Genomic DNA, 17,380 nt, shown 5'->3' with positions numbered 1-17,380 from the left:
TGCACCTGGCTATCTATTCTGGGGCACCACCTTCACCTGGCTCATCTATTCTGGGGCACCACCTGACCTAGCTAATCTACAATATTCTGGGGCACCACCTTCAACTGGCTCATCTATGCTGGGGCACCATCTGCACCTGGCTAATCTATTTTGGGGCTGCACCTGGCTAATATATTCTGGGGCACCACCTTCACCTGGCTCATCTATTCTGGGGCACCACCTGCACCTGGCTATCTATTCTGGGGCACCACCTGCACCTGGCTAATCTATTCTGGGGCACCACCTGCACCTGGCTAATCTATTCTGGGGCACCACCTTCACCTGGCTATCTATTGTGGGGCAGCTATAGTCACACTTACAACGTGCGAGAATCACTAAGATTTTCCTGCAGACCGCAACGTTCATCTGCATTAAAACGCACGTGATAGACAAGGATTGTGAAGGGAAAAGGAAAGGAGTGCATGCAGCAATTTCTTTTCCTGCACGCAAGAACCACATTGAATGTGAATCACCCCATCCTATATAATAATCAGCAAGTGTCTCTGTGTCCCCTCTCCCTGTGTCAGTGCATTCATGCTACTGCGCATGGTTAGCACAGACAGCCGTGGGACAGGAGGAGGAGGCGACCAGGGGGCCGGGCGGACATATGCGCACTGACATGCAGTGGTGGCAGCGGTCACAGGGGCGGGAGGGGGGTTGTGAGGGAGACCTAGAGCCCGTTATTTTAACGGGCTTAGGTCTACTAGTTGATTAATATGGGCTCTATGATTCTGCATGCAGTAAAAGCAACCATGTGTCCTCAAGTGTGACCTGTGACCCCCTGCCTGAAGGTGACTGTTACTTATACAGTGGCACACCAAATCCTTATACACTGAATGCAATTTAGTGTAATTACCCTTTAAATAAAGATGAATTCATTATATTGTCTGCAGTGGCTTAAAGAGGAACTGCAGTGAAAATAATGTACTGTAATGAAAAAAGTGCTTCATTTTTACAATAATGAATTATAAATTTAGTCAGTGTTGACCATTGTAAAATCTTTGCCCTCCCTGATTTACATTCTCACATTTATCACGTGGCGACATCTTTACTGCTGGCAGGCGATGTCTGTGGAAGGAGATCAGAAATCAGAAAACTTTATTTCGCAAAGCATGACTGGGTCATGCCCGGAATTGTTTTTGGCACAATACATCTGGCTCAGAGCGAAGACATAGGTAGAGGCATACAGGGGTGCAGCTAAGGTTTTTGTGGCCCCAAGCGGACTGTAGCAAGAGGCCCTATCCTGCGCGCCGCGGCGAAAAATGGGTGTGGCTATCCCGCATAAGTGGGCGTGGCCATGACATGTGGGTGGAGCAGGAGGGCGGATTGGGGCGGGGCTGTTTGCGGGAAAAAAATGGATGTTGGGGTGATTGAGGCGCGGCCATGACATTGTATGGGCGAAGCTTAACCGTAGCACAGCAAATATAGCCAACTATGACCATTAAATAATAAATGCAGCAACAGTTACCCCAGACACCAGAAAATAAAAACGCAATTTGGGCCACATTTCAGCAGAAATCAAACGCAATTAGGGCACATTTTCAGCAGAAATCAAACGCAATTAGGGCACATTTTCAGCCGAAATCAAACGCAATTAGGGCACATTTTCAGCAGAAATCAAACGCAATTAGGGCAGAGTTCAGCAGAAATCAAACGCAATTAGGGCCACATTTTCAGCAGATATCAAACGCATTTAGGGCACAGTTCAGCAGAAATCAATCGCAATTAGGGCCACATTTTCAGCAGATATCAAACGCATTTAGGGCACAGTTCAGCAGAAATCAATCGCAATTAGGGCCACATTTTCAGCAGATATCAAACGCATTTAGGGCACAGTTCAGCAGAAATCAATCGCAATTAGGGCCACATTTTCAGCAGATATCAAACGCATTTAGGGCACAGTTCAGCAGAAATCAATCGCAATTAGGGCCACATTTTCAGCAGATATCAAACGCATTTAGGGCACAGTTCAGCAGAAATCAATCGCAATTAGGGCCACATTTTCGGCAGATATCAAACGCATTTAGGGCACAGTTCAGCAGAAATCAATCGCAATTAGGGCCACATTTTCAGCAGATATCAAACGCATTTAGGGCACAGTTCAGCAGAAATCAATCGCAATTAGGGCCACATTTTCAGCAGATATCAAACGCATTTAGGGCACAGTTCAGCAGAAATCAATCGCAATTAGGGCCACATTTTCAGCAGATATCAAACGCATTTAGGGCGCAGTTCAGCAGAAATCAATCGCAATTAGGGCCACATTTTCAGCAGATATCAAACGCATTTAGGGCACAGTTCAGCAGAAATCAATCGCAATTAGGGCCACATTTTCAGCAGATATCAAACGCATTTAGGGCACAGTTCAGTAGAAATCAATCGCAATTAGGGCCACATTTTCAGCAGATATCAAACGCATTTAGGGCACAGTTCAGCAGAAATCAATCGCAATTAGGGCCACATTTTCAGCAGATATCAAACGCATTTAGGGCACAGTTCAGCAGAAATCAATCGCAATTAGGGCCACATTTTCAGCAGATATCAAACGCATTTAGGGCACAGTTCAGCAGAAATCAATCGCAATTAGGGCCACATTTTCGGCAGATATCAAACGCATTTAGGGCACAGTTCAGCAGAAATCAATCGCAATTAGGGCCACATTTTCAGCAGATATCAAACGCATTTAGGGCACAGTTCAGCAGAAATCAATCGCAATTAGGGCCACATTTTCAGCAGATATCAAACGCATTTAGGGCACAGTTCAGCAGAAATCAATCGCAATTAGGGCCACATTTTCAGCAGATATCAAACGCATTTAGGGCACAGTTCAGCAGAAATCAATCGCAATTAGGGCCACATCAGCAAATTCGCAATTAGGGCTGCGGCTGCAAAAAGAAAAGAATTTACTCACCTGGCAGGCTGGCACTGGCAGAAGTCTTCTCTCCCTGGTCTCCTCTCCCGGCCGGCTTCTCAGGCGCGCAGTTCCCACGGAGCTCCCTCCCTGGCTTCCTCCTCCAATCTCCCGCGCTGATTCATGCAGGGCTACGGGTCGGTAAGATGGCCACCCGAAGCCCTGTACTGGAGACATAGTCTCCAGAGCAGGGCTTCGGCGGCGGCCATCTTCCTGTAGCCCTGCTCTGCTCTGCCAGCCCGGCGGGGCTGCGGGGAAAAAGTGACGTCACGCCGACGTCACGGAGCCGCCGAGGCCCCTAAGATTGTGAGGCCCCAAGCGACCGCTTGGTTCGCTTTATGCCTCGCGGCGCCCCTGGAGGCATAGATAGATAGCAGCGAGCCGTAGAGGCATCGGTTAGCGTGAGTTAGCATTACATTTCAATTCATTCCACTACACATTGCATTGCTCTATATCCCTATATATCCTTAGCATCACAGACCCTAGTGTGACACCGAGATGGTTAGTCTGGAGGGTTGGTTGAACGATCCGCCATGGCACAGACCGCCCCGCAGCTCGTCGGGGCTTGCATTGATGGTAGCATGTGGAGGGCGTTGAGAAGGTTGACCGCCGAGGCGAAGAACGAGTTCCTGTGTCTCGTGGTCTTTGTGGAGATGGCCCGAAGCCTCCAGCCCAGTGGCAGCAGGCTGAAGTAGCGGTGGCCTGGGTGAAAAGGATCATTGGCAATCCTCCGAGCCCTGGATTTCAGTCTGTTGTTGTGTCGCAGGGCAAGAGAGGGGAGGGGGCACCCAATGATCCTCTCCGCTGACTTAATGACCCTCTGAAGTTTGTCCTTGTCGTTGGCGGTGGCCCCAGCATACCAGACCAAGATGGAGGAGCAGAGGATTGACTCAATGGTGGCAGTGTAGAAGCTGGTTAGGATTTTTTGAGTCATGCCAAACTTTCTCAGCTGGCGGAGGAAGAAGAGTCTCTGCTGGGCTTTCCGTTGGGTGGCAGTGATGTTGGGCTTCCAGCTGAGATTGTGGTGATATATTGGGGTGCTGATGATGTAAGGATAACAGGAACATATTTCTTTCATTTTCTATCGCCTTCAGCTATATATTTTGTCAGAGGTGTAGGTAGGCCAGCCAGTCTGGCTTTTGAAAGGTGTCACCTGGATATGTCTGTATGTAGATTAAAACAGTCATTCAGGACAGAGATCAAAGGAACTGCCAGTGTCTTATTGAATAGACCAGTCACCTTCAATAGGCAAGGAAGGGGCTCATTAGGCCACTAGCAGTCACCTGAGGGAGAACAATATCAGACAATCTCGGATGTGATTGTCTGTGTCTGTTTACAGGCAATCTTTAGATGTATAGACATTGTAACCTGGGGAAATTGGACTAAGGAAGTCTTTTGTTGGGTGTGTGTACTATAGTGGATGTTGGATCTCTGGAAATCCAATTATGACTGAGGATGTAATTAAATCTAGTCCCCCCCCCCTCCACACAGGCTTACAGCCTCGAGGCAAATATTTCATTATAAAAACCAGGGGACAGATACCTCAAATCAGTTCTCTTCTGACGGTAGCGGCAGCTGGACTCCCGGCCCAAGCTAAGGGGCTCCTGGTCAAAGCCAGAACTGTGTCCGTCCACAAAGGTCCAAGATTCTTCTATCTGGATCCCTGTATTTGGTAAGCAAATCGCTTTTGTGTGTATCTTTGTAACTCTTAATTTTGTAACTTTTTTACTTTGTCTTTTGTAATCTTTGTATATATTCTGTTCTGCATTGTTCCACTTTTTCCTGGAATATTAAATTATTATTTAATAAGCTTGACTTCTGCTATACTAAACTAACCCTCATAGCCTAGAAGAGACTGCAGTGTAGCTGTGTATAAGTCCGTGCCTAATTGTATGTTTGAGCAACACTACCATATGAAATTGTAATTGCATTGTGTGTATGGGGCACTGCTGCGCTCGACAGCCGAGTGGGAAGTCTAACAGTATCGTTTGGAACGACTGTTAGTGGTTTTGCTGCACGACAGTGTAACTTGCATTACAAATCATTGTCTGATTGTGCTGTGTTACTGTACAACTGTACTGTGTGTATGGGTGCGTGGCGTTCTCGTATTCGGCCTAAGCGCAAAGCTGACCCAAATACGAAAACGCAGATTGCGTGTTTAGCCCTCGACAGCTGAGGGGACGTGTCTAGCAACGCTAGTGGTGGCAGTGGGAAGTGTTTGAGGGGTTCCAGCCTTGTTTGTAGCTTAAATAAGGCTGTTCCCCGCTTAATCTGGTCAAACTTGCAGTCGGGAACCGTATACGCAGGCGTGCCGCGGGCCGGTTCCTGACAGAGATCACTGGAAATTATAGTACCCAGAAGCCGGACACAAGGCACCCTGGCTACCTCGGTGCCGTCAATATGAAAAGGGGGCGGGGCAGACTTCCTGAAGTCAATGATTAGCTCAACAGTTTTTGCAGTGTTAAGGACCAGCCTGTTCTCCTTGCTCCAGTTGCAAATACTCTCCACCTGTTGGCGGTACTCCTGGTTGTTGTCCTTGGTGACAAGGCCAATGATGGTGGTGTCATCGGCAAACTTGATGACCTTTACGGAGTCTGCCTCCGATCTGCAGTTGTTTGTGTAGAGGGAGAACAGCAGTGGTGACAGGACGCAGCCTTGGGGAGCACCTGTGTTCGTGATTGCTGCTTGTGAGTGGATATCGCCCAGTCTGACAACTTGGGATCTGTTGGTGAGAAAGTCTGTGAGCCACAGTTGTAGGCTTGGGTGGACTGCAAGTGCCGCAGGTTCCCGTTGCAGAATGCTGCTTTTTTGGCAGTTAGAAACAGCTGTTATTGTCCACAATGCAACAATGTTCCCACAGTGTGATGTCAGCAAATAGGTACTAACATCACGCTGTGGGAGGGGTTTCATTACAATAGCAGCCATACAGAGCCTCATGATTTATTTGAGAATAGATAAAGATTTTTCATGGGAAAAAGGAGGTATCAGGTATTGATTGGGATGAAGTTCAATTCTTGGTTACAGTTCCTCTTCAATTAAAAATAATAGGGCCACCCAGCAAAACATTCACTCCCCATCCCCCTGTGGTGACCCCCACAGTTGAAGAACCACTTAACTGGGGTCATATTATGATGTGCACCTTTCCCCATAACAGTGCAGCCACTCATTACAAGTGTGGCCATTACAGCAGTTGCTCTGGAGAGGTGGCCCGCTGTGTTGGAGGTAAAGCGGTAAGGTATGAGGTTGGGGACCCCCATGGCCCTGGTTGCAAGGAGGGCATCTCCAGTAGTTACACATCTGATTGGTAATTAGAAAACACATTAAAATCAAGCTAACCAAAAAACAATTACACTAAATGCTTCCAAGCCATAGACTGATTACAGCGCATGAGGAAAGCTATAGAGCAGGGGTAGGGAACCTATTGCTCTTTTGATGGATACATCTGGCTCACAGACAAATCAGTAGGGGTTGATTCACGTAAAATTTTCAAAGTAGGCACGCTACTGCTGTAGGATGCACTACTAACTTACTCACGCTTCACCCAAAACTAACGGCCGCTCCATTTGTCCCACCCTGGATCCAGTCAGGTCCAGTGACTTTGTAGGACGAGATCCCCACACTTTGATTGGCCCAATAGGCTGTCTGTCACTTGACAGGCAGCCGATTGGGCCAGAGTGCGAGGATCACATCCTACAATGTGAATCAACCCCTAAGTCAGCTAACTAATTGTACAAGCTGTTAGTCGGTATTTCTCCTGTCTGGCTCTCGGGGAAATTGCTGATGTTGCTGAAACCCAAGAGAAGTTGAAGATGTGTCTGACACTTCCGCTGCCTGGCGGATCAACTATATACACATAACCATGGCAACAGGGATGTGAGCCCTCTGCTGCGCATACACACAGTCCCAGTTTGTAATTCTGTGAGAGCCATACAATATGTCTCAAACTGGGACCGTGTGTATGCGCAGCAGAGGGCTCACATCCCTGTTGCCATGGTTATGTGTATACAGTTGGCTCTCAGCCAAAAAGGTTCCTGACCCTTGCTATAGAGCATATTACAGGGTAGTAAACAAGTCATTATGTATGGAGAGGGAGAAAATTAATTAGTCCTGCTTTTATGTGGAAGCGGTATTTTGCATTGTCGAGCTGTAGTTTTTGTTTCTGCTATAGGCAGTGAGTTTCTTGCTTTGTCCTCGAGTCCACCACGATCTTCAGTGGAAACCCAGTTTTGTGCAGTAGTGGATGGCCTTCTCTTTACCTCTGTACACAGATAAAAGGGTCATTGGCAATTACTAACCCAAAACTTAAAGGGAATCTGAGGTGAAAATAAACTTCTGATTCAATGAATTGTCTGTGTAGTACAGCTAAAGGTCCGTACACACGCTGGACTGGAGGCAACGACGGGTCCGTCATCACCTCCTGCTGGGTGGGCGTTCCAGCGATAGTCCGGCGTGTGTACAGTCTGTCTGCAGACTAATACGGCGGATCGCTCACAAACAGCCGTATCAGTCTGTCGACAGACTGTACACACGCCGGATTATCGCTGGAACGCCCACCCAGCAGGAGGTGACGATGGACCCGTCGTTGCCTCCAGTCCGGCGTGTGTACGGACCTTAAGAAATAGAACATAATGCTAGGTACACACCATACAATTTTCTGTTCAATTTACCTGCCAGATCGTTTTTTTCCAACATGTCCGATCTGAATTTCATTTGTTTAAATTTCCGATAATTCTCTTAGTTTTTTCTCATTTTTTTTAATCGATTTTCATAGCACTGAACGAAAAGTGATTAAAAAAAAAAAATTACAAAAACTTGGAAAATCGATCGAAATTCTGATTTGACATGTTGGAAAAAAATCGATCTGGCTGGTAAATCTAACAGAAAATTGTATGGTGTGTACCTAGCATTTAGTAGCAAAGGTATGAGTCTCATATTGTTTCCAGTATAGGAAGAGATAAGAAACTTCAAGTGAACCTCCGGACTAAAAATCGACTCAGCAGCACTGAAAAGGCCTGGTGTTTCTTTAACAGTATCACAGCATCAGAACTTTGTTTCTCTTATCCAAGCCCCATTTTTAGCTGCACAGAAGAAAACTGCCCGGGCTTTTTTCCCCTGATGCTGTGCAAAGCATGATGGGATTTCTGATGTTGTTGCTCTCGTTCTTCTGTTTTGGTGCAAATTTTTTTTTTTTACATTTTGAATTTGACATTTGAAGCCTAGCGTGTGCAGCTGGGAGGGGTTATCCGGACACAGGACAGTTGGAACTGTGTCTCCTGCTCCTTGTCACCTCCTTTCAACCAAAAAGATGGCTGCCCCCATGACAAAGATGGCAGCGCCCATGAATCACAAACATTTGCCTGTTCTTTTAAAACAGGGTGGGTAAAAAATTATATTACCTATCTATTCTAATTAACATAACTAATGTAACTTAATGACAGTATGTTTGTTTAGGCTGAAGTTCTCTTTCAGTTATCTATGCAAAAAAAACTTCTCTGAGCTCTCTGACTAAGGGCTACAGTGCTATTTTCTGAAGCACTTATACATCAAAGAAATAGTGAAAGACAACTTCAGATGAGATTTTACTGCAGGGAAGTTCAAAGGATCATTATTTTTGCTCTGTTTCATAGTTTAAAATGCAGTGTAGTTAATAAGCTGCAAGCTTATTAAAAAAAGCTATATAACTGAAAATAAAAATATGAGACTATTCTCTTTGCTACTAATTTTCTATCAATTATCTGTACTACACAGACAATTTGTTATATTATTTTTTTTTTTTTGCTTCATTGTCACTTTAAAAAAAACACCTTGTTGTACACTGAGATGTGTTTCTGTTGTTTATTGTTTCCTTTGTTGAGGTCACATGCAAGTCAGGCTCACCTGATCACAGCAGGCAATGCTCAGAGCTGGTTCAAATCCATTGATGACCATTGTTAGTAACGTCTAATGAATTAACATAATTTTGATTAAAAAAATCAATACAATATACATTTGTACAACATACTTCAAGCATGAAATAGCATTAGCAGAATCATTTTTTTTAAATGTACTTTTTTTATCAACCTGCATAATTATGAATATCAGAAATTCAATAAACCTCAACAATTGTATTTTACACTTGTAAAATGATGAGCATGTATCATCTCCTCTCCACCAGTCTCCTGCAGAGATAATGGGCCTGAATTATTACTGTACTGCTGGGCTGGAGTTCATCAGAAATCCACAGTGGTCCTGCTAAACTGTGTTAAAGGTGCCCATTAACTGTACAATTTTTCACTAAATGCGATCTTTCAATGCGATTTGAACGATCGTAACTAATCGGAAGGCAATTATCGATTATTCACATTTAGTGAACCATTCTTTCTTCAAATGCGATCATAAAATCCAATTTTCGAATCGATTTTATCCTATTTAGCAATTGATCAAAGAATCATTACCTTATCGATTGCCTTCATAAATATCGAATTTTCTATAAAATGTGATCGTAAAAATCGCATTGAAAGATCGCCTTTGGTGAAAATTGTACCGTTTCTGGGCACCATTTATTCAAATGATCTGCTTTTTGGCGACAAGAATATGCTAGCGTCACCTGGGTCAAGTCACACCATGCTGGAAGGTCAGTGATTGCGGTCACATACACATAAGACAACAAAGCATTTCAGTATAAGTTTAGGACAACTTGGATTTCTTAAAGCCTGGTACAGACATGCAATTTTTATTGGCCAATGACTAGTCAATTATACTACAAGGGAGGTGGTAAAATTGGCCAATCATTGTCCAATAAAAATTAAAAAAGTGTGTCCCAGTCTATAAAGATTGGTCACTGCCACTACACAGCTGCCCATTAACTGTTCATCATCCATGCAATGGTGAGAGAACTCATGTAATTGTTGAAATCTTTTCCCACTGGACAGCTGGAAATTTTTTTCTTTAAAAAAAAATCCAGGCCAGTTGCAGAAATGATCACACATCAGAGAAGCTAAATGTTCCGTCTTGTGCCTTAGGTGCAAGCTACATCTGAAGTAAGTATTAGGGCTCTCAGTCCCAGTATCGAATTTTTTTTTTATAGATGTAAGGGTTAAAAGGGTCAGGGGAGGTTAGGTTTAAAGGAAGTCAGTGCTATGGTTAATGTAGTACATTCAAGTGAGTGGGATGTATTGGATTAGGTTAGGGTTAATTGTAGAGATGGTCAGTGAGACACAAACAATTCTGACTTGAATGAACATTTTCTGTAAATTGTATGTGGCAATCTGGCCAATTAAAATTGCATGGGAAGTTCATTTGATTGGTCCAGTTGAAAGCTACGTACAATTTTCATGAAACCTCCTTGCAAGCCGGAATTATTTGCATCTCATTGACCATCCCTAGCTAAGGACAGGTCAGTTACCATTAGTGTTCGGCTTACGTGGATGGTCTGTGGTTAGTGTTAGGTATCTGCCATGTTAAGAGTTAAACTTAAGGGCTCAAAAGTGAAAATAGATTGGTTGGTGATACAGATGCAGTAGGTAAAGGAGAGAGAAGTGGTTAGGCTTAAGGAAAATACATAGTCCAAGGGTACTATGAAGGTAATGTGTGGTAGCTACAGTCAGGAGAAGTCGATTTATAGAAATCAGGGGTTCCTCTATTAGCCACTGTTAAGTATGGTGCAAGTTTAGATTAAGGACTAGTGGTCTAGTGTACAAGATGAGTGGTTTACGTGAATTGCTAAAGTGTTTTTTTAAAGCCCCCTTTTTAAACAGTACTAGCAGTACATTATTGCGGTCTGTAAAACAAAAAATAGATATGTACTGGTTAGAAAAATCCAACACAAAACAAATGCTGTTTTTTGTGAGTAGAGTAACAAGAGGTATAATGCTATCACAGGAACACAGTTTCCACCCACAGAATATCTCTGTCATTAGGTATTTAAAAAATGGAGCATGTTCTAACCATTTTCACATAGATGAAACATGAAAAAAAAATTACAGGGAAAGAACATCATATAGAAAATGCAAATGAAGTTCGAGAAGACATAAAAAAAAGGTATGTAAAAAGATAAAAATATTAAAGAAAATATATAAATATTGATACAAGAAAATGGGTGGAAAGACTGCAAGATAAACAAAAACAGTAATTCAGTGTTACAATAAAACTACCTATGGTGCTCAAAATATTTTAAAAAACGGTTTGTTTCCTAAAACATTGAAAATGTGATACTACAGGACAATGCATTTTAAAACTCAACAAATATTCAACAGAATTATTATCCAAGGCACCTTAGATTCATAGAAAGAAGCTTTATAGTCAAGTGAACATTTCCAACATCCCCCTCCTCCCTTCCCTCCTGTTCACCTGGCATGCTCTATGGGCAGTACACTGGACAGCTGGTGGTAGAATAGTCATCATACCCAGTTTCCTGATCTACATAAGTAGACAATCTTCCAACATAATCATGACCACATTTTAGAACAATAGAAGGCAGCTTTCAGGTGACATCCTTTTCTAGGAAACAGGAATGATTTAACTTTTCTGGAGTTTTCTACTTGAGAATTCTTTGATTCGTTGATAGGGTCCATGTTTGGAATTTAATTCAATTTGGATATGACTAGGCACATTGCCAACATTCAATCCTCTTGTAATGCTGAGTTGTTCTGTCCTTAGGAAGGGGCATTTTCATCTAGCCAGGCTTTGACGCCATTTTTGTTTATTGTCACCCACTCAATGTTGTTCTTGACGGTTTCCAGTGCTTGCTTTCTTGGGGTTTCACCAGCCCCAGCATTTGGATATCGCTCAAAGAAGTTTTCCATCTAGAAAGTAAATGAAGCATAAGAAGCAAGCTAGCTCCCATTCCTAACAATTTACCGGTAAAAAATTGAGGGCCAAAGGTATGGCTAAAATTCATTGTTTTATGAAAACTGTTTGTACATATCGATCGAGAAAATACATCAGAGGTCCACTAATTTTTTTTTTGTTTTACTTTTGTAAGGTACAAATTTCATTTTATTGCAGTTTTTGTAGCACCATGGACACAGTCAATGATAAATACAGACAAACAAACAAACAAACAAACAGACAAACACAGAACATTTATATCGCGCTTTTCTCCTGGCAGACTCAAAGCGCCAGAGCTGCAGCCACTAGGATGCGCTCTATAGGCAGTAGCAGTGTTAGGGAGTCTTGCCCAAGGTCTCCTACTGAATAGGTGCTGGCTTACTGATCAGGCAGAGACGAGATTCGAACCCAGGTCTCCTGTGTCAGAGGCAGAGCCCTTAACCACTACACTATCCAGCCACCATATTTCTATGGAAAGATATCACTCATTTTATGTAATGTCACCAGTGGCAGGAAGAGGATGAGAATCTCTCTAATTGGGGTACAGACAGTGACCTGACCTGGTTTCAAGGCTTTACCACTCAATCCAAAACTAAAAAATGAATTGGTTGCAGTTGGGTTTGTAACTCAGTTAAAGACTACCAAAGCTAAAACTGACTGAGCCTGTCATGACAGGCTCTGTCTTAAAGGGACCCTGAGCTTTACTTCATTGGCGGTGAGTGAGGGGGTATAACAAAGTATTCTGGGTATGCTTAAATGCATACCCATGCACTGTGTTCAGGGTCCCTTTAATGATGGAGCATGTAAGGGTTGTGGGGCTAAATACTCACCTGTCCTGGCATCTGCTACAACTCAGAGGGGGAATAGTATTTAGTGCGGGTAGACGTTTGGCTGCAGCAGGGTGAGCCATCTTTCAGCTTCAACCTGCGGCCAAATTTGCCTGCACAATTTTTTAATCTACACGTTGTGTGTGGCTGAGGACTCTGACATGAACCACAAATGCTAAATCAGTTCACTATAAATTATGCATTTTGGTTTAGTGAAACTTAAACTTTTTGTTTAGTGAAATAGTCATTTTTACACATTGCTGCTTTTAGGAAATCAACCACTAAATTTCATTTTGCTTAGATCAGTATGCATTATATGTAAAGTTAGCCATAGCCAGTGTTGGATATTAGCATAGCACAGGTTTGTATAGCAGACCAACTAAAGCCTACTAGGCAAATAAGGGCCCGTTTCCACTGCACGTGGATTCTGGATGCAGAAAACTGACCCTAATGAAAGCTTATGGGCCTGTTTCCACTAAAAGCGATTTTTCTGATGCAGGTTTCCCATAGGCATTCATTGGAGTCAGTTTTCTGCACCCAGAACCCACATGTGGAGGAAATGGGCTTGATTCTGAGCTGATAGGATGGTTAGATAGGTAATTTCCGGCATGCCCGATCACCGTTCGATCATTTTACCGCTCCATTTGTCATTAAAGTGAATTAAAAAAAGATAAGAAAAACGAGTGGAAGATAAGAGAACTGTGCGGGCAAAACGATTGGGCGCAGAATCGAGCGACCCGTGTATTCTCAGCATGAGAATGTAAAATTTGGCTCCACTGTAGAACGACATGAGCAATAAAGTCTTTGATGCCAGTGAATAAGATTATCAAGCACTCAAGATTTCTTCAGAATAATGTGATAAATCTATGCTCTTTTCCCAGATTTGCATGGAAATGGTCAAAGGAAACCTGGTAGAAGATGTCAGCTGAAAGTTGAACGTGTAGGTATGGTCACTTCATACCTATGGTTATCTTAAAGCGCAAATACAGAATGTGTTATTTAATTTAGACTTTAATTGTTGTTGATGCTTCTTTTGCAGAGATTATACACAAATTCTTGTTCCTGGAACCCCTTTGAAGCTGTAATATGAAAACTAATGGTACAAGAAATGAAGGACAGCAATAAGAACTGGATTCTTACGCTTATCTTTTCCTCTTTTCTAGTCTGGACAGGAAATAAGGGAAATTCTCACAGGCCAGGACACAGGAGAGCAATAAACCCCAAAATACTTTTTAAACCTTTTTCACACTACCCAAAACTGCCTTTTTCTTGGAGTTGGGTTCTACAAATATTTGCATTAAAGCTGAAACCCCTTTAAATTATATATTTTCACTGAATGAATACCATGCCATTAAATATTATATGAAACCTACCATTAACCATGGTGTCACTACACAGCTTGGTTTAAAAGATACCCCAAATTCCCACATCTCTTTTTGCCTACTGGTTCAATGAAACAATGGATTCATTACATGAGAGTGAGGGACCTCACACAGGGGTGCCACAATGGGTTGTTATGCCCCTGATCTAATACATTTGCATCTCTTTCTTTGCATAAGTATTGTTAGGTGTAATCATTCCCATCTCATTAACAGTTGACAGCTATGCAAGGCAGCTGTCAGAGTGAAATATGCAGAGCTACAGAGCGGTTACCTGAGGAACATCACAGTACCTACAGATACTGTATGTGCTATGCAGCTTGTTATACTTGAAATATACAGAGATGTTTTCATAACAACCCATTAAAGGGAACCTAAACTGAGAGGGATATGGATGTTTCCTTTTAAATACCAGTTGCCTGGCGTCCTGCTGATCTCTTTGGCTGCAGTAGTGGCTGAATCACACACCTGAAACAAGCATGCAGCTAATCCAGTCTGACTTCAGTCTTTAGACTTCATCTGCATGCTTGTTGAGGGGCTGTGGCTAAAAGTATTAGAGACACAGGATCAGCAGGAGAGTCAGGCAACTGGTATTATTGTAAAAGGAAAAATCCATGTCCTCCTCAGTTTAGGCTCCCTTTAAGCATAGTGCTTAAAGGGGAACTGAAGTAAGAGGTATATGGAGGCTGCCATATTTATTTCCTTTGAATTAATACCAGTTGCCTGGCAGCCCTGCTGCTCTATTTCTCTGCAGTAGTATCTGAATAACACCAGAAATAAGCATGCAGCTAGTCTTGTCAGATCTGACTTTAAAGTCTGAAACACCTGATCTGCTGCATGCTTGTTCAGGGGCTATGGCTAATAGTATTAGAGGCAGAGCATCAGCAGGGCTGCCAGGCAACTGATATTGATTAAAAGGAAATAAATATGGCAGCCTCCGTATACCTCTTACTTCAGTTCCCCTTTAAAAAACAGAGCTTTCTCCAGAGATTTGCTGAATTTGTTTCTGCAAAGATCTGTTTTAACTTTGGTGTATTTAGTGAGTGTGTGCAGTGCACAAAAATAATGCATCATAAACTCAGCCAAAAAGTGCAAACACTTACCTGCCAGAGTTGAGTATTGGTATTAAATGTTCCTGAGAGCCTTAAAACAATGCGGCCAAGGTTTCGATCACCAATTGTGTATCTATAAGAAAATAAACATTTTCTTTAGTGAACTAGAAGCAGACAAGCTTGAGGAATCACTGGTTCCTACACATAAAATCTACAAAAAGTTAGAAGTCAAATGACAGGCATCCTAATCCATATTCCATACGGTGGTTTTTATCTTTGCGTTTCTAATATCTGCTGCTAAGTATACCAGTCATAATCTGGTATAAGGATTGCCAAAATGCAACTCAACCCAGAGGTGACTATTATTATTGCAACCAAATTGGAGTTCTACTTTAAATTAAAATACATTTTAATATAATGCATACAAAAGCAGGAGAAGACAGAACGAAATACCTGTTAACTAAATAGTCCCAGTTAATCCGCACCCAGTCCCAAGCCATTTGTTTTCCAAGCTTGCTGTACACAGATATATAATATATCACATTCAGTGCATCTTGGCTTTTAATGAGACTGGGGTCATAAATGGCCTTCAGGTATCTGGAACAGAAAATGACATTGTGTTATGGTCATATGGGTCATATGATACACAGGATTATGGTGGGACTGACATATACACACACCAGGACCTCCGATGAGCTTATTTATAAAGGGGTGTTTAGAATGCACACTATGGGATGGTGCACACCGAGCGGCTTTTTCAGCGTTTCTGCAGCCGCTTGCGGCTGCGGATCCGCTTGGTCAATGTATCTCAATGGGGTGGTGCACACCAGAGTGGGAGGCGTTTTGCAGAAACGAATCCTCCCGGGGTGAGGCATTTTTTGGATTTCGGATGAGTTTCTGCCTCAATGTTAAGTATAGAAAAAACGCAAACCGCTCTGAAAAACGCCTGTTCAGAGCGGTTTAGCCGGCGTTTGTTACAGAAGCTGTTCAGTAACAGCTTTACTGTAACAATATATGAAATCTACTACACCAAAACCGCTGCACAAAACCGCAAAACGCTAGCTGAAACGCTACAGAAAAAGAAGAAAAAGCGTTTCAAAATCTGCTAGCATTTTGCGGATCTGCTAGCGGTTTTTGGTGTGCACCAGGCCTAAGAGTTTACATTTTTAATACAGAAAAAATGCTATCATACCCTTTATCAAGATGCAATGAAGTAAGGCACAAGTGCCACAATGTAACTCTGGAATAGCATTTGCCACTCTAAATCAGTTCTTACAGTCTATGACGCGACAGAGCAACTTGTGTTTGGCAGTCTTTATAAGCCCCTCTAAGGCCCAGTTCACACTATGACGTAAATGCAGCAGATGCAGGAACGTTGCAGTAAGTGCATCTGCTCAGGACGCATTGGAGTCCATGAAGTTTACATTGCCTGCTGTTTGCATCCACTTTGTTCGCTTCGTCTGGTGATGCTGCTGACTCTTCCGCTCGTCCCATAGCCAACTGGAGCCTGGCAGAAGCATGGGGCTCCCTGTTGGATTGTAAAAAAATCACGTGCAGTCCTACATTGCCACAGGGAGGATTCTCATTGGTCCACCATGAACCAATAAGAATTTTCCCTGTTGCTAAGCAGTATTTCCATTGGTATGGGGTGCCCCATGCTTCTGCTTGGGCTACGATCTGCTCCTCCCCTGCACTGGACTGAATGGCGGGTGTCGGCAGCACCGAATCCACAGGACAGAAGCCAAGAGACTGCTCTCCCAACATGTGGCAAAGTAGGGTTAAATAATAAATAAAATTGACTCATTTTAAAATTACACAAAAATTTACCACACAAGCAATTTAAAAAGAAAGAAAGCCAAGTACACATAAAAAACACCGGACATTTGAAAAGGAACCCAACAAAAAAAAAAAAAACTTTAATTTTTGTGAGGGCCCCACAATGTAGCTTGTTTAGCTTATGCCTAAATCCGGCTCTGCACCCACACCATCTGATCATTTTCTTCTCCTTGTCCCAATAGGAAAAACTTGAGTATGGTCAGATGAGATGCTGTGGCTACAGACTTTACAGATTTACTTCCATAGCTTGAAAACTAACTACTGCAGGAACTGGGTTCTTTCACGAATGAGGAAAAAAATTAAAAAAATAAAAAGTGGTTTATGCATAAACTATTAAACATCCTTCTAAAATAGTGTAAAAAGTTTTTTTAAAAAAAATGAATGGTTTCATCAATACAACATGTAATGTAAATAGTGACGTATGAAGGACTGGGAGCAGGAATCGCCATTATAGCCCTAACGGCTGAGCTCCACTGAGCTGCTGAATATGTGTTTACATTGTTGCTAGGCAACCAGATGCCATGCAGA

At 42.7% G+C, this 17,380-nt stretch overlaps 1 protein-coding gene across 1 annotated transcript in view; it reads right to left on the bottom strand.

Moving 5' to 3' along the window:
* Nucleotides 1-10,963: 10,963 nt before the first annotated feature.
* The window catches only part of ENPEP (glutamyl aminopeptidase), a 121,667-nt gene continuing 115,250 nt past the window's right edge, over nucleotides 10,964-17,380 (bottom strand). The window contains exons 18-20 of the mRNA XM_068278792.1: nucleotides 15,470-15,613; nucleotides 15,068-15,149; nucleotides 10,964-11,733 (exon numbers count right to left, since the gene is read on the bottom strand). Coding sequence (XP_068134893.1) covers nucleotides 11,584-11,733; nucleotides 15,068-15,149; nucleotides 15,470-15,613 — 376 coding nt within the window. The 3' untranslated portion in view covers nucleotides 10,964-11,583. The remainder of the gene's footprint in view (nucleotides 11,734-15,067; nucleotides 15,150-15,469; nucleotides 15,614-17,380) is intronic.

Source organism: Hyperolius riggenbachi, chromosome 1 (genome assembly GCF_040937935.1).
Source record: "Hyperolius riggenbachi isolate aHypRig1 chromosome 1, aHypRig1.pri, whole genome shotgun sequence".
NCBI classification, from domain to species: Eukaryota; Metazoa; Chordata; class Amphibia; order Anura; family Hyperoliidae; genus Hyperolius; species Hyperolius riggenbachi.
Note: the sequence above shows the minus strand (reverse complement) of the source record. Positions and strands in the feature narration are given on the sequence as shown.